This window comes from Pinus tabuliformis, chromosome 1_1 (genome assembly GCF_031772625.1).
Source record: "Pinus tabuliformis cultivar Carrire ecotype Pingquan chromosome 1_1, CPIR1, whole genome shotgun sequence".
NCBI lineage: Eukaryota > Viridiplantae > Streptophyta > Pinopsida > Pinales > Pinaceae > Pinus > Pinus tabuliformis.
This window is the reverse complement of record NC_142297.1, coordinates 644,432,890-644,451,837: the sequence shown is the minus strand read 5'-3', so window position 1 is coordinate 644,451,837 and position 18,948 is coordinate 644,432,890. Positions and strand designations below refer to the sequence as shown.

Sequence of the window (18,948 nt, the reverse complement as noted above, 5' to 3'; positions counted from 1 at the left end):
GAGTTCTATTCTAAACATAGACTATTGTGTTGCATGGTTCTGCCCACAGGAATTTTGGCATATCCTAATCATACATCATGGCCCTAGCTACTTCTACAATAGTCTTGTTCTTCCTTCCTTCTACTCCATTCTGCTACGGATTGTAAGAGTTGTCCACTCTCTTCTGATGCCCTCCTTAGCGCAAAAATCAGTGAAGTCCTTATCGACATACTCTCCACCATTATCTAAGCGCAAAACTTTTATTTTCTTCACAGTCAGATTCTCCACCAGAGCCTTGAACTCTTTGAATCAACAGAAAACTTCGTCCTTAGTTTTCAGAAAATAAATCCAAGTTTTCCTTGAGTGGTCATCAATGAAGGTGAGGAAGTACTTAGCACCACTAAGAGCTTTAGTGGACATGGGTCCGCAGATATCTGAGTGTATCAATCCTAGTACACTCTTGGCCCTGTTTTTACTTCTAGGAAATGTTGCTTTGGCATACTTTCCTAGAGCACATCCTCTACATACATCATCTTGTTCCGTACTAAGATCCGGAACTCCTATCACAGTGCTCTTGAGAATTCTCAGAGCCCCATGGTGAAAATGTCCCATTCTTCTGTGCCATAGTTTGTTCAAATCCTTGTCTCCATGACTACCTATTAGTGCCATTGGTGATTCTAGTTGTAGTCTGTACAACCTGTTACTTTTGATCCTGTTTTGCACTTTCGTTTTCCAGCTCGGGTGTTTGACGTATACTTTCTCCTTGATGAAGAAAATGTCATAGCCTTTGCCTTGAAGTTGCGACATGGAAAGTAAGTTCATCCCCAATCCTGGTACATGAAGCACACTGGTAGCATAGAACCGCTCTCTCGTTTCTGTTTGAAAAACTATGGTACCCCTCCCTACTAGAGTACACTCTGCCTTGTTCCCCATGGTGATCTGAAAGTTCATCTTCTCCTCCTGATAATCTGAGAAAAATTCATGGATTCTCGTCATATGCCAAGAGGCTCCACTGTCTATATACCATACCTCTGATGAGGTAGAGCTAGTCACACAAGCCACTTCTTCCAACCTGGAAGCCAACATAGAGAAATCGAAATCACTTTCTCTTGTGCAATTTTCTAAAAATCTGTGCGAGTCTCTTGACGTAGATGCCTCTGCATCATGGTCTCGACCCATAATTGATTTTTCCTTCCTGTCCCTGATTACTTCCTTTGATACCATGTGAAAATTCTATCACTGCAACAACTGATTTATTTTACCTACTTATTTCCCAACAAGTTATTTATGAAAATCCTTCAATAAACATTAAAATAAATTATGTTGTAGATATCACACCATAATATAGAAACAAACACATGCACAAGAATCAACACATCGACACAGATATTTTGGACAATAGTCCCAGAAAAACACCCAATGTGGGAAAACCAGCGCAGCAAGGGAGGATTTTATTATTTAGGAATTCTTCATTACAACTGGGTGCCAAACTGGCTTACCCAACAGAGAGAAAATTCTCCAACACCTCTCATAGTCCCAGCGTCAGGCTAGCTGACCTCCGCGTAGCTCCCAGACCCTTTGCGTCAGCTCCTACCTCTTTGCGTCACCCACGCAAGCCCTCCAGTGACTGCGCATTTTGCTGCCTCTGTATCTGCCTAAGAGGCTCTACGTCTGCCCCTCCAACCTTTGCGTTGGACTTCTGGTGCTGTTCCCGACTCTCTGTTTCGTATTGTTGCCTCCTGCTACTTTCCAAACCACTAGTTCGAATTTCTCAGCTAACCCTGCTCCATAAATCAAACTAACTGGTCTCCCTCAGTGTGTTCTCCAACTGACCCTCAAGCCTCTTCTTATATTTTTCCCATTGGTCCATCAACGGCCGAGATTAAATCTCTAATCAACGGCTAAGATTAGATTTGACTTGATCCATGGCTTTTGGAACCTTCTAACCCAGTTTTATATTAATACCCATTAATATTTTATTTTTCCGAAGTTTAGACTTAGGAACTCCATTAAAAATATTAATTATTTTAATATCTCCCAAACCAGGTACAATCTGTCCAAACCATTTCTAGGTCTTAGAGATCTCATGTGCTTTAGCCTCTCCACCAATTTGCATGGCTAAAGCACATCTGATGCTACCCCAAATCAACAGCATGGGCCCAGACTGGCACAACGTCAGTCCCTCTAGGTGTTGCGTTGTATCCACTAGTGGCTCTCTACCTCTCTGCCTAGTATTCTCGAACTATCCCTGCCCCTCTACTACAGAATGATTACTTAGTTCGAATTTCTCAGCTTCCTAGCCCCTGAAATTGAACTCTAGATCAGTTCGTTCTCTCTGTGTGTCTTTCTAAATGAACCCCAAGCCTCCTTCTTATACTTTTCTCATTGAGACTTTAACGGCCGAGATTAAGTCTCTAATCAACGGCGAAGATTAAAACTTGACTTGATCCACTTTCTAGAACATTGTCACCCATATTTTGATTAATACCCATTAATACTTTAATTTTCCTAAGTTTAGACTTAGGAACCCCATTAAAAATATTAATTATTTTAATAAAATAAAATCCAAGTAGAATTTCACCAAATGGTTTTTGGGTTCTTTAGAACTCATGTGCCTTAGCCTCTCCACCAGTTATCATAGCTAGTGCACATCCGATGCTATCAAAAACTAACATGGGGGACATAGAGCGGCTTTGGAATTGGAAACATCATGAAAGGCTTTACGAATTTGAGATGAGTAGTCGTTGGCTCTGAAGGCTTGGAAAAGGTGGGCTCTTTCTGAAGGAAGGAATTGAGGGGTAGGATATTTTAAGGGCTGAAGAGATGAAAGTTTTGAGAATAGTTGATTTCTGAGATGGGTGATGGTGAGAATGGGCATGGAGATACCGATCAATGTGAGTCTTTTTTTGTTAGACTTAATGGGTAAAGGAACCATTTGGTTGTCAGGAAACAAGGATCAAGGAAGAGGAGGATCTAAGACAACATAATATCTTAGTAGGAGGAGGGGAGGATCAATTGACCTTCTTCACAAAAAATTGTCCTTCACATATAATGAAGATGATTGTCAATAATAAACTCTTAAATAATTGATCAACATCATTAATCATCATATTGTATTATCATTTGGGAAATGAATAAGTTTATTTTGTTTGTTATATTATACAAGTGATAGACACATTCTTATTCTGGATCATTTTCAATTAAGCTAGTTATTTCTAGAATCTGATGTTATAAATTTTCTAAGCAAATGCTTGAATAACAAAAAGATGGAAAAAACAGAGAAGGTATGTGATACAACATTGTATATTTGTTTTCATAAAGAGAAATGTTTACAATATGTGTTTTCTAACTACTACTTAAAAAAGCAGGTCATTGGCCTATTGTTTTCTTTATTTTAACTTTATTTGTTATATGGAGCTACGCAGATTGGCTTATTTGGAGAAATGTCAACCATCTATTCTGATATTGGTTTTGTTAGAGTGAATTGGACATCTTTATCAACTCCTAATCCACCGCTGACATGGTACAAGGTAATATGTAATCATTAATGTGAATTTACTCTTCCTCATATGTTGACATGGTACAAGGTAATGTAATGTGAATCTACTATTCCTCTTATGTTATTCTAAGCCTCATCTAAGGAACGGTATGTTTAGAAATGCATCTTGAAGATAATTGTAAGGAACATTTTAAGGATCAAAACATTTTAATTGAGTTGGTCAGCAAATTTTAAACATTAGAATGATAAAAATAATTAGATATAGTGTACTTGATGAGATTCGACGTTTAATTAATTGAAGAATGATGATTAATGTTTAATAAAAGCTTTAATTTTATTAATGTCCAATGAATGACCATAAAGGTAGGTCAATGGAAGTAAAAAGAGTGTATCCAATGTAAATATATTGTAGGAGTGCCTAAGTATCTCCTATATATACATTCCAGAAAAAGATCTTTTTGCATAGCTAAAGAAAGAGACACAAAACAAATACATAAGTGAGGTCACAACAAGAACATTTCAAGGCATGCTAGAACTAGATTTCTCTTCAAGAGTTCGGATACCCTAGTGCTGGTTTATATTTCTCTTTATTGCAGAATTTGGGTTTTGTGTTGGTTCCATTTGAGATTTAAGTGGTTACCAAATTCCATCTCTATGGATACCTTTCCATCTCCTTTGACTTCATAGTTGTTATTGTCTCCCAGTTCAACCCTTTGAGACAACTTCTTCTCTATCATGTTTGAAAGATTCCCACGCTCTCATATCATGTGTCGTGATGCTCCACTATATACTAGCCACCTTTCATCATCTTCTGCAAAGGAACCTACCAAAGCAGAGTTGTAGAAAAAATATTTTTCACCCTTGGTCTTCTTTGGTTTTTCATCTTCAACTTACGTTGTGGAAGCATTTTGTTTCCCTTTTCTTTTCTTGTTAGCCATATTAGTACAATTTCTCTTGAAATGTCCATATTCTTGACAACCATAGCATTATATCTTTGATAAGTCTTTATTCTTCTTAGAGGAAGAAGGTGCCTTTCTTGGCTTCTTATGTTGAAGTCCAAACTTCTTTTCCTTGTTCTTGAAGCGAGCTACAAGGGCTCGAACTTCTTCATCTTTATGATCTTTAGGCATCAATCTTGCTTCTTCTTGAGTACATGATGTCCATAATTGCTCAAATGAAGGAGCCTCTTTCCAACTGCGTATGCCTACTGCAAATGCATCCCGTGATCTAGGGAGACCATAAAGGGTTGTAGACACAAGTTCTTGACCGGGAATTGATTCTCCAATAGCTTGAATTTGATCTCTTTTTTGCTAAATCCTCATGAAGTATGAAGCCACAATGTCATCATTAGTCATCTTTGTATTTTGGAGCTCATTCCTTAAACTCATGGACTGACCAACATTCTTGATAATGTAGAGATTTATTAGGGCATCACACATCTTCTTGGAGGTATCGTGCTTTGCAATGTAGGGAATGATATGATCTCTAATGGAGTCCACTATTAGACTCATGGCAATAATGTCATCTTCCTTGAACTTCTCCTTTCCTGTTGCATCAGTAGTCTTCCCTGTCACAATATCCAACACTTTGTTCTTCGCAAGAATAAGATCTATCCTGACTTTCCAAGCTCTGAAGTTTGATGCTCCCTCTAACTTGTTTTTGGATTTCATGGAGGAATCCATATATGCCAATGTAAGGAGGACTTTAATAAAATGATCTCTCTAGGATTTCTACAAAAGTAATCTCAATGTTCCTTCCTTTGACCAAAGCTCTGATCTCGTGTGGACTTTCTAGTGCAATTAGTGTCAGCAAAATATTTCTGAAATTCTAATAATTACTTTTGATTCAGATCTTCTTTTTAACTTATGCCAATATATCATTCAACAATTATACTTTAGAAATTCAACAATAAAGAACAATAGAATAGGAGAGATCCCAATGCAAAAAAGATAGACAAGATTTACCCAGGGAAGACCCACTACAGGGAAAAACCCAACAACCTTTTCAATAGAGAAATTCTTCTTGTTCAATAAAAGGCACTCCTAGACCTACAGTCAAACATGGTCTTCTCCTCCAAGTCAAGTCACTAAAACTGATCTTGCACTTTGTTCTTGATCCTGCACTTCCAGAATTTCGCCCCTCCTAAAATAGCCAGTTACCTAGAAATTTGGCCCTACAACAGTTGCCCCAGTAACCTAGAAAATTTCAGCCCCCAGAAACTACGAATCACAGAGAGAGAGATTCCTTCAGAATGCAAGTTGCTAGAGAGAGATAGGAGAGACAAAATACAGGCCTTCTTCTTCGTCCTTCTTTGTCCTTCGCTAACTTGCCCAAAAACTGTCTTTAGAGAGGAACGCGAATTGCCCAAATGAGGAGCTCAAGGTGCCTTTATATACTACTCTGTCTAGGGTGAATGGACATGTCTCTTGGCTAGGGCTGACTTGAATTGGAGGGAAGGTGATTTTCACTTTTAGAGCCAAAAATTTCATTTCAAAAATTCAAATTTACATCTTTTAAAAGTCGCAATGGGATTTTGACTCAAGAATTTATAAATATGCTTTACAATGATAAATATCATTGCATCAAGTGACCAAAAAGTACATTATGAAGACCGACCATAGGGTCGAATTCAACATGGAGGGTCGAATTCATCTTGAGGGTCAAATTCCTTTCGTTGGTCAAATTCCTCTTGCATTAGTCCACTAATTTTATGGAGGTCGAGTTCATCCTTTGTAGGTTGAATTCATCAATTATGGAGATCGAATGTTGGGGGCTAAATTCACTATTTGTAGAGATTGATTATTGAAGGTCGAGTTATCACCTTGGAGGTCAAATTCATCATTACAAGAGGGATGAATTGATTCCTATTTCTAGAGGTCGAGTTGCCCATAATTGGAGGCTGAATTGCTTAATATCCTTGGAGGTTGAATCTCTAAGTTTCTTGGAGGCCGAATTGCTTAATATCCTTGGAGGCCGAATCACGAAGTTTCTTGGAGGTCGAATCACTAAGTTTCTTGGAGGCCGAATTGCTAAGTGTTGGGGGCCTAAATGCTCAGTGATCATGGAGGACGAATACATCCTTTGTTGGGGCCGAGTTATCAAGTTTATGTTGGGCTGATTTACTTGTGGGCCGAGTACATTTTTAGTGGACTAAGATCATCATCCTTGATTGCCGAGTGGATCCAACTTTTTGTTGGAGTGGGGTTATAGGTCACAAATTGATATTTTGCATGTAAACGCTCCGATCAAGTTAATAAAATTTTGGTTGTGCCCTTGAAATATTTTTTTTTGTAAGTGTTTACTGCTTTAATTACAAATTGTTCGAGGAAAGGCTTTCCCACAAAGTGTTTGACAAAATGTGTTCAAGTAAAATTTTAATATTTTTATCAGTTGTGTTAGCATATTTTAGCATAAGAATATTACAAATTGCTACCTCTCTTTCACTTGAGCTTATCAAGGTGAACATTTTGAGACTTTATGAAGGCTTTTAATTGTGTAATTGAATTTTACGGACTACTTTTAAAATGCTTAAACTTTCCTTCAAGGCTAGCGCAATTTTTTTAGGGTTTCATATGTTTAAACCTTCCTTGAGGGATAGTACATTTTTTCTAAGGTTTTTATTGGTTTTTCCCTTTGGTTTAAAGTTTTAAACCAATGATATTGATAGTGCCCTCCTAGGCCACACTCCTAGCTTGGAAGCATGTCCTAAGCAAGGGCATTTATGGAGTGATCTAGGGAGTGTGCCTCCAAAATTGCCAAAAATGCTCCTAATGGGAGCATTTTAAAAGCATAGTCATGGCCTTCCTAGCACTATCCATACCTCTATCGGGAGATCTACATGTTGAAAAATTGTAGCTTCAGTCGGCCTTTTCATCATCCAAAGCCAAGGAGAATTAACTTGATTCCTAGTTGTCCAAGTCGGCCTCAATTGGGCAGGTCAGCCCCACCACTTGAAGAGGTTTGAACCATGGTTAAAACCCCCCTTGATGAGACTACTATATAGTGGTATTCGTTGCACTCCATTTGGGCATCACATCACTCACTCATTCGACCTGTTCTAGGAAGGAAATTTGCTCACACATATGAAGGAGAGGAACGAGACTTTGACCAACGAATTGAGTTTATGTTTGACTTTTGTTGACTTATGTTTACTTGGCTTGATTCTCTATTTGATTGAATCTTTGACTGTGGATTGGAGACTGGATATTCTTTAGATCTTTGACTATTTGTTGGCTAATTTTTGTCTCTCAATTTGAGCGTTAACCGAGGGTTGACAGTAGGTCAAACCTTTTAGTTTGACCGAAGTTTGACTGTGGAGTTGCAGGCTGAAATTCGTCCCTTTGAGTAGTTGATTGCAAGCCGAAATTTGGCCCCTTGACTAGGCATAGACTTGTGAGCAGATCGTTGACTTTCTCTCTCTTTTGACAGTTTGACTTGGCATTTAATGTGGTCAATGGTTGACCTTTGACTAGAATATTTTGATGTACAAATTGGTTGAATTGGACATTCACTCATAAGGAAAGGTTGTTGGGCTTTTCCCCTTAGAGTGTGGATTTCCTAGAGTAATTTTGGTATCTCTTGTCTCATTTTTTTTCAATATGATCTCTACTGCTCTACTGAAATTAATGGTTGAAATTTTCTAAGTATAACTGCTTGATGATTGGAATGTTCTAAGAAGTTAAAAATGTATCATTGGAAGTAGATATCAGATATAAAATTGCTCTACTCTCCTTAAACCTAGAAAAAAAATCAACATGGTATCAAAGCTTTGGTGAAGGAAAGAGCATTGAGAATCAAGATCACCTATCTGTTAATTTTTTAATCTTCTATGTTGTAACAATCACTTTAAAAAATTCTTCTTTCAATAGCAATCACTTTTTCCAATTAGTTTCAATCGCCCAATGACAGTAAGCAATTGTAGATAGAACAGTAAACAATATGCCCAATAGAAGACAACCAAGATCAAATGAGACAGAGATTTAGGTCAAAGACCATGGAAAAACTCCACAAGGGGGAAAACCCAACCAGATTCTTCTTCTATTAAATGTTCATCAAATGTTCAGCAGAGATACATAGTCCAAGACTCCAAGTACATCCAATAACCAGTGAGAGGTCAAAGCCTTGAATATCCCAATCAATAATAAATATCCAATCAAAAATGAGCAATATAGTCAAATCTAGTCAAACAATAATTCTGCAATTTTCTAGCCCTATCAAAGTCAATGTCAACAATAGTCAACGCAACACCGACCAGTCCAAAGTCAACAGTCAAATCAGATCCAAACAATTTGGTCAAAGTAGCAACAAACTCAGTTTTCCTTGCTTGGTCAAACCCAGTTAAAACAGTCTACAAATCTGCCTCAAAAATTGGTCAGTCAAAGTCAACCCTGCAAAAACCGTAGCTTCAAATCTACAGTCAACATTGGTCAAAGTGCCTAGAAAATTTTGGTCTTCTCTCTCCAGAATTCAGACTTCAAGAACAGATTCGAAAACCAAGTCAAATCACACAAAGTCAACACTGGTCAAAGGTGCCAAAACAAAAGACAAACTTGGCCAACAGATTTCTCTCTCTTCTCTTCGCACATGTGAACTGGGACCCTGCAATTTCTGACCATATCGAACCAATAGAAGATGAAATGATGTGTGTAATAATGCTTCCAAGTGAGGTGTATTTATATGAGGTCTAAGTGGTCGAATCTCTCCTTTAGGACGACTTGTAATTTTTGAGGTGACTTGGTTCCACTTTAAAAATAATATTTTCTCATGTGCAAATTTAATTTTTCCAAGGGAAAGTGGGGTCTCCTTAGGGTTTGTTGGGCTTCGAAATGGGTAAATTTCTCCCATAGCTGCCAATTTCAACATTGCCTCTCAGCTAAGGAGGAATTTCCGACTGCATCATAAGTCTCATCTCAGATGTACCTATTTAATCATCGCTGCATCATATCATATCTCGTCTCATCTATGCTCATCTCAGGTCATCTGTTGAACAATGATGTCTCGATCTAAAGAAGAAGAATCATCATAGGGGAGATTAATTTTCCACCCTATATCCAATGACAATAGGTAGGATAACACTTACCATGAGAGGTAAGGATCACAACCATCCTATTCTCTATTGATCTTCCCACCTTGATCCTCAAGAATCAAGTGGTATAACACCTGCATCCTATCACTTCGAGGAGATACCACTTACCATGAGAGGTAAGGATCACAACCAGCATATTGTCCATGAGTTCCCTCAACCCCAGGAGCTCCCTAGCTCCATTCCCCTCCTTGCAGCTCAACAGGGAGGAAGAGCTTAGCTCATTGTTCTCAATCAGTCGTGACCACTTCCCAGAAGGGTCACCTCCACCAATCCAAGCTTGCTCTCTAAAGACCAAGAACTTCCCCTTCGGCAAAGGCTTGGTAAGAATGTCATTTATCTACTCATCAATCGAAATGTGATGGAGTCTTACAGCTCCTCTCTGCACCATATCTCGGATATAGTGATATTTGATCTCAATGTGCTTGGACCTATCGTGGAACACATGATTCTCTGAAAGTTGGATCCCACTCTTTTTGTCGTAATATATCACAGTTGTATCTAGTACTTGCTCAAATAGCTCTCCAAAGAGCTTCCTCAACCATACTGCCTCATAGCTAGCCATGCTAGCAGCAATGTATTCATATTTGTTCATACTAAGGGCAACAAAATTTTGCTTCCTACTCATCCAAGATATCATGGTAGACCCCAAACTAAAATAGCACCCTGATGTGCTCTTCCTGTCAACAACATTTCCGAACCAATCAACATTAGTGTATCCATGAAGTCTCACATTCTCGACAGTATATCTCAATTCAAGATTGATAGTTCCATGCAGGTATCTCAACACATGCTTAGCAGCAACCCAATGTGCATGTAGTGGCTCCACCATAAATTAACTCGGAGTGTTGATAGCAAAACATATGTTTGGTCTAGTGTTCACTAACAACATCGATGCCCCAATCAACTTTCAGTACTTAGAGGGATTTTCCAAATTAACTCCTACGGCTTCACCACATAAATTCTTGAAATTCATCTCCATCAATGTGGCCATGGACTTTCATTCTACCATTCCAAATCTTTCCAGCAGTTGACAACATATTTCCCTTGAGAAAGGAAAATCTCACCAGGTCTCTGCCACACCTCTAAGCCCAAGAAATAGTGCATCAAACCAAGGCCTTTTATCTAAAATTTAGAGGCCAATTCCCTCTTACACTGGAGAATAAGTGGCTCTCCACCAGTCAGGAATAAATCATCAACATATAATACCAAAATCAGGGGCATACCTTGGTCGACCTTAAGTAGAGATTCGGATCAACATTGCTTCTCGTAAATCCAAGCTTCATCAAATAGCTATCAATGTGAGCATACCAAGTCCTAGGGGTTTGCTTCAATCCATAAAGTGTTTTTTTCAACCTGCACACTTGAGTCTTCCTGCCATGCACTTCAAAGCCCTGTGGTTGCTCCAAGTATACTTCTTCCTTGAGAACTCCATGTAGAAATGCAGTCTTCACATCCATCTAGTGATGTGTCCATCGTTGGCTAGTAGCAAGAGCAACGATAGATTAGATGGTAGTATATCGGGCAACTGACGCAAATGTCTCGTCATAGTCCTCTCCTTTTTGGGAGAATCCTCTAGCCGTGAACCTCCCCTTGTACTTTTCAACACTTCCATCGACACCATGCTTAATTTTATATATCCATTTAGAAGTCACGACGAAATTCCCTTTGGATCTCAAAACCACTTCCTAGACATCATTCTTCATGATGGACTCATATTCCTTGGCCATAACATTCTTCCATACTTGTTCTTTCACTGCTTCCTGAAATGTGCATGGTTCAGTTTGTATAATGTTGCTCATAGAAACAACATATCCCTGATGTCAATATGGCTTCTTGCTTTCCCTAAAGGTTCGTCTTGCAACATGTCTCTCAGCATCCTGGAAAGTGTTACAAAGCCATAATGGCCTTTTTATAGCAAGAGGATCACATGGAGGGGGACCCAAGGGGTCTATAGGTTCTAAGGGATCATCAACAAAATTAGGCTATGGCTCAGGCATTGTAAGGTACTGAATTTGGAAAAGTTCGCAATTTGATACTAATAATACAAGAAGTAACAATACATACAGTAAAATTCTTGATCTAATTAATTAAATACATAGCTACATAAAATTCTCGAGCGGAATTAATTAAATACACAGCTACATACCTAGCTACTGAATTTGAAGTCGATCTAGTGTGGTGTGGTTGTAGCTGCCAATTCGATCTTGTTAGCAAACCGATCGAATCCACCCTGCCAATCTAGGTTCAACCTCTTCGGTACCCAGATCCAAAGGACTTTAAAATTAAGGTCCTCTGCCCCTGTGCTCAAAACTCCAAGGATTGAGGCTCAATTTTTCCAACTCTCCAGCTTACTTCTCGTTTTCACAGTATTCTCTCCAACTACTACACTCCTAAGGAAAGTTCTCCCCCTTCTCAGTCTTCCCCGACTCCCTTATAAGCATAAAGTCCACCGACTCTCCTTCGGGAATCAGTTTTGTACCTTCTAGCATCCTCCTCCTTTCTTTTAGAGTCAGTCATCTTAATAATTTTTATGATACGTAGGTTGATTCTTTTATTTTAGTTAGGATTAACTTTATTTTCTTTAATAAAAACTTTTAATTAAATTAATTTGCTTCATTTATAATTTTAATTAAATTACCTTATTTAGAATTTAAATAATTTATTTTATTTATTTTTAATCAAATTAAATTGTAAATTAAATGAATTTATTTCATAATTCATATATTTCATATTTTCTTTTGATTAAGGAGTATCATGCATATGTCAAGGACTCCATTCAATATATTCCTTATAATTCTGGTGAGTTAGGAATTTACTTCGATAAACGCTTTATTAACCTAAACTTAAACATTTTCCAATATTAGCTAGTACGTATACTAGTGCAATACATGTGGTTCATACATATGTAGCTATAATATGGATGTCCCGTATGCATGATAATATTCTCGTTTTATTTGTAATTGTAGGCGGGTCATTACAGGCATACGAGGCTCTTCTTGTTCATCCATGGCATCATCCTTTCTCTCCACATTGGCAGGAGGAGTGTCCCTTGCTTTCTTAAGGGAAGCATATTCATCAAATGTTACATTTCTGCTAAACTCTATATTCCTTTGATAGGTACATATATTCTATAACCTTTGGAATTTTCACAATAACCAACAAAAGTACCTTTCTTTCCTGAATCATCTTGCTTGGTCCTCTTCTCCTTTGGCACATGAAAGTAGACGGGCCAGCCAAAGATCCTCAAATGTCCAACTTCGAGCTTTACACTGTGAAAGCTTCTTCGGGAGTCTTGTCACCCAAGGCTTGATGAGGAGTTCTATTTTGAACATAGACAGCAGTGTTAGTAGCTTTTGTTGAAGAATCTAGGGCAAGGAGAGTTAATAAGATTCTTCTTGCCATGATAACTATTTGTGAGGTACTTTTAATTTTTCTTATTAGCACATTCTTCACTTGTTAATATTAGAGTGTGTCTTCTTAGTTCATCAAATAGTTACCAAAACAAAAGAGACAAGAACACAATATGTTGGCTTTCTGCCAAGGCCAAAACTTCTCACTCTTTGAGAGGAAAACCTGCACAAAATTCTTCTTATAGAGATTCCAATTGAAGAATACCAATTCCATGACCCTTGACCTATTAGGCCACTCCAAGACCAAGACACCAATCCTCTTCTTTGTCACTGCTTAGTTATCATCATCACCACTGCTTCACCGAGGTCATCATTATTGCACCACAAAGGTCATTATAGTTGCACCATTGTTGTACCTTCACCTAGATCATTGTTGCACTGTCACTGAGATCATCACCATGTCAATGAGGTCTCTATATTGACCTTGTCTTCATCGACATCTTCATCATGACCTTGATTCCATGTCTTCATCAATGCACCGAGATCTTCATCATGACCTTGTCTTCATTAAGATTATGACCAAGACCATGATTGCCATTATGCTGAGATCATGACTATGTCTAGTATGTCGAGAGTGTTTTACTGTGGGATCACAACTATGCCGAGACAATGATCAATGTCTAGAGAGTATGCTGAGAGTGTATCATCTCAATCTTCTTCATCACAAATATGTCGAGATTATGATCAGCACTGAGATCTTCTTCATCACAACTATTTCGAGATAGTGACTGTGTTCTTTCCTTGCACCGAGATCATCATCATAGATATGCCAAGACTGTCACCATCAAGGAGGTTGAGACTGTAATTACTCACTGTAATTATCCAAGAAATTGCAATGGCATCCAAGATTGTGTCTTGTACTTATGCGATGATCAGCAGGGTATATATAGTAGTTTTGTCTCCATAATAAGCCGACTTGTATTCATGAAGAGATGTGTCATTTCAAGTGAGCCGACATGAGTGTATTTAATTCGATTTGCTGGCCGACTTTTTCAAAAGGGATTTTTCTTGTCTTTGGAGGGCTTCTAGACTTTTCTATAGACTTGTATACATTAAACATAGGCTCAAGAAGAGCTTCTTCATACATGACATTGACTCCTTGACCTATTAATAAATCCTAAGGCTCTCAATGGGAGCCATTACCAAATAAACCTCTTTCTCATGAAAACCATGCAGTAAGGTATACAAAAATAATTTTATTTCTTTAATTTCATCATTTATGAAGAACGAACTCAGTTACATTTTCTTCAACACTCCCTCTTAACTAGGGAGGTATTCATAATGGTACTTGGTCATTATCAATCTGAAGAATTCCTCATAAGAAGAATCGGATTGGTAACCCATCTGTATAGCATCATAGTAACCAACATTGTTTCCACAGCAAGGCCTTGACTGACAACTCTATCTCTCATCATATCAAACACTCCCTCTTAACTAGGGAGGTATTCATAATGGTACTTGGTCATTATCAATCTGAAGAATTCCTCATAAGAAGAATCGGATTGGTAACCCATCTGTATAGCATCATAGTAACCAACATTGTTTCCACAGCAAGGCCTTGACTGACAACTCTATCTCTCATCATATTAGAGCACAATGTTGGTGAGACCAATGACTATAGACACCTTCATCATTGTCTCTCAAGGTACATACCCACTCGGGTGTTCACTGAGTATGACCTTCTAGAACTATTATTATCTTAGGTTCCCAGCCCTCAAAGAATAACGATCCTCTTGCCTACTCTTATCTTGGATGCCCTACACATCCTCAAAATGCATCGCATGCCAGATGATTACCCAATCCTCCATTCTTTCTTCCCAAATGAAGACAAGAATGTTGTGTCTGTCTCTTCCTCTCAACTAGGGAAGGCATGCCCATTCCTATAAAGGAATGTACCCAAGTTCCTTCTGACAAGGAACTTGCCTAAGCTCCCTCTCAATTAGGGACTTGTCAAAGCTCCCTCTTAACTAGGGACACTCCTTTTCATCAGCAGCTTCTTCTTTGTGGGTCCTTCAGCTACTGATCAATTTATTTCCTTGATGTCATGAAATTTCAATCGAACTTCTTCCTTGTAGGGCTTTAGCCATCCATCACTTTCCTTCTTGGTTCGTCATGTCATTCTGTTCTTCATGGAAAGCGACCTTCTTGATACATATCTGGAACCTTCGTCATATGACTACTTCTTCCTCATCATGTTTCTTTCAGGAATTTCCATCCACCACATGAATGCTATTTGTACTTGTACTTACAACTCTTGTGCCAGTAGCCCTGCATGAACTCATCTAGATATTATTCAAGAAATCAAAACATAACATAAATCAAATTGTACCTTTCGAGATGGCTCTTCATCATGACATCTTCTTGTAGGTATCAACATCCTACATACATGTTGACATATCTCCGAAAGATATCCATTATCAAGGGTCTCCATCTTTTCCAGACTTTCATCAAAGTCTGATGTTGTACCTCCGAAGATAATTCTAGGTTAGGAATTGTGCCAGAGCATCTAAAATATTTTGTTGGTTTTTTTAATGTTTGGATGGCCAATGTTTTAAACTAATTCAAACAGGTGTTGAATCTTAATTAATCATGATATAATAAAAGGGTTGTTCTTTACCTCTTGACAGAAATTTGGTTTAAAATATGTGTAAGGCAGAAATCAAAGAATTTATGATCTATCAAATATTCAGGCAGTGTTTAATTAACCATATGGAAAAGATGCATGTAACCTATGTTTTTTTTTTTCTGAATATGACTAATTCTATTATCGTACAAAACAAAGATACAAAATAGAGTACATTGGGCAAGGCTAAGAAATTTTTCCTGTCAGCCCTTGCCTTACCCTGCTATCAGTTCCAAAATTGAAAAGTTCAAAATTGGAGTTGTTGCTTGACCATTGCCGACACAATTACATAACATGTATTAACTGAACAGACACCAGGGCCTTGGACTGACCCGGACAAAGACAAACATACAGCTGGACAAAGACAATCGACACCTGTACAATTACAATTGACACCTGAACATTACAGCCGACACATTGACAGAGATAATGCCGCCACTTAGCCGAGTTATACAACGAAATCCCAACAAAAATAGCAGAGATTACCGGGGCGAGTTCAATCATCTTCAGTAGTCTGGGGCGCCTCTTCAATTCGGCACCCGAAACGGAGCGTGTCCTCGGAGTCAGAAAGCTGGATGACCACGTCTGGGCTTCCCTCTTGGGCTGGCCTGCTCGGACCAGCAAGTGAATAACCAGCATGCGTAGAAGGGCCAGCGTCCGGGTCGAAATTGGTTGCTGGGCGCTCAAGATCCGGCCCATGTTCACGTCCAGGTGCCAACCAACCCGTTCCAGCTCCAACCGGAAGGCACGCAATTGGAGATTCTTCTCTGCTGGAGTGCTGCCCATTCGGCCGAGGCTCGGCCTCCATGTTCTGAGTGACGCCAGGCTCTATCATTATAGAAACTACCAAAGTGGAATTAACTTGAGGGCAGGGGAGCCGATACCTGAGCATTGGGAGCTCCATCTGCCCTTCTTCAGAATTTGGGCTTCTGCCATTATGCCCTCCCTCCTCCTCATTGCTGCCCTGAAATCTCTGAGGCAGCGATGTTACCTCAATGGAGGAAGAGGGTGAATTATAATCGTTCTGCTGCAGGAGGGCCCTGCCTCTAATTCCCCCTCTTCGGCTACCCATTCGCGGCCTTTCCCTCGGCATTACAGCACTCCTTCCTCTCTGGAAACCAACACAAGCACTCTGAGCTCCTACAGCTGCAAGAACCAACTCCAGCGCCCTCAGCTCCACACCGTTGCAGGTGGTGTGCTTACCAGGCTCATAAACTGGCGGAATACCCCTCAGATTCTCACTCCCATTTCCATCTGAGCGAGAGCAGGGTCTCACTGCAATGTGCGCACATATTCTTCTGCCGATCCAGCTTGCTCTGTTTTAAACTTTTCTCTGCATCGAAAACCATCTTTCTCCCTCGAGCCGAGTAGACAGGCATTAATGTCGTCGGCCGTCTGCATTCAAGCGGGTTAATACCCTGCTACTCGTGGTACCATCGGACACCGTAGGCATGCCACCTGCCCACGTGATGGCGTGTGCCATTACCATATCCCCTATGCACCCGCATCCGGGAACATGTAACCTATGTTTATAGCCCAAAAAAATATATTTAAATTGATGAAGAAGTGAGATTTTAAATATGTAGAGTTATCTCAGACAAATAGTCCAATAAACTAATCTCTTTAATCTATTATAACTTCACAGGGAAATTCAGACAGGTTGACACAACCTTATCGTACCCAGATATCTTCATTTAAAATTAAATATATGCAAAAATTTACAATATGAAATGAAATAACAATGAAGAACACAGGCTTCTTTGAGGCAAATCCAGAATCCTTTCATTAATATCAGAAAAACTTCAGATGAATACAATTCTACTTGATAGCTTATTCCAAGGGTTCAACCCTTTGTACTTCGATCTATGAAGTATTTATACAATTTTCCTCAAAATATCTTGATTTAAATATCATGATTTCTTTATAAAATATCTAAAAAAATTGTTTACAAAAATAGTCCAAGAATATAGGAAAATTAAAGTAGTGTGGAAAAAGTCTGCAAAAAATCGGGATTAAATCCCAAAATTGCGATTTTTTCAGCAAAATGATTTAATCGGCCAATTTTTTGTAGACTTTTTCAGTCTCGGAAAAATCGCGATTAAATCGTTTTATGCCCGATTTTATCGGGATTCGAACCAAAAAGTCGGTCGTCCTCCCAGGCCGCGGATAAAGAGGCCAAAAAGGCCGAAAATAATATCATTTGCTGCAATTTTCTCTCCCATTCGGCATTGTGGAGATTCATAGTTGTTTTCCATTGCCCTAGAGGAGAATATTTGCTAGTTTTGTGGTGGGGATTTGGAGATTTGTCCATTGCTCAATGTGAGAGATTCAAAGTGCCAAATTGTTGTTGCCATGTATGTATTTTAATTTCTCTCTTAGTTTTTTTACACAAATGGCTTCTTAAATCTTTCTATAATTCTCTATAATTCTATTAGTTTGTTTATATCTTATTTTTGCCTAGAATTTTGAAAGGGAAACATTGTTTAGAATCTAGATTGAAGCAAAACTTCAACTTTCAAGAATAAAACGACAAAAATTCAAACCCTTGTTTACTGAATCTTAGTGTTTTCAAGTGACTGAGAAGAGGCTTTTAAAATCTAAAATCAACTATTGCATTTGTGTTTGCTTCGATTGGGGAGGTCATTCTTGACTAGGAACTTACTATCACTACCCTTGGAGGACTCCCACCCGAGTGTTATATATTTAAAACCACTATTCTCAATAATGATCGAATTCCAGGGTTTGAAGAATTGATGTCGAGATGCATTCAAGAAGAAACAAGAATGGTGGAGCAAGAAATGCCTTCTAATAGAGGCAGCCCCACTGCTTTCTCCATTCATGCCAAAAGGAGAAATAATGCAAGGTCTAAAGGGCATTTCAATGGAAATCCTGGATCCAAGGGTGGAAGGAAAGGCAAGTGCTTTGTTTGCAATAAGTTTGGCCACTATGCACAGGAGTGTCCCAATAGAAGGGACACATCACATGATGATGATCACAATCATTCTAGGGGTAACTTCAACAACAACAATCAAAGGAATGGCAAGTTCAATGGCAAAGGAAAAAGGAATGCGGGACATCAAGGAAATGGTCAACCCTCCAAGAAAGCAAGGAACTCCGGGTATGAAGAATCAAATGTTGTTAGCAATAAGCAAAAGGAAGACTATCTTATATCAGCCCTCTCCACTACCTCTCCTCTGGACACTTTGGGGAATTGGCTAATTGATAGTGGTGCCTCAAGGCACTTCACCAAATACAAGGAAATTCTCTCTAATCTGATAGAGAAGGAAAAAAACTTGGAGATTATTCTTGGAGACGATGCCACCTATCCCATGAAGGGAGTAGGGAATGTTAC

The 18,948-nt window shown here is 38.8% G+C and overlaps 1 protein-coding gene across 1 annotated transcript in view; it reads left to right on the top strand.

Moving 5' to 3' along the window:
• Positions 1-18,948, top strand: part of LOC149214994 (beta-galactosidase-like) — a 356,920-nt gene that overhangs the window by 304,793 nt on the left and 33,179 nt on the right. The window contains exon 12 of the mRNA XM_089392482.1: positions 3,405-3,509. Within this exon, the coding sequence (XP_089248608.1) occupies positions 3,405-3,509 (105 nt within the window). The remainder of the gene's footprint in view (positions 1-3,404; positions 3,510-18,948) is intronic.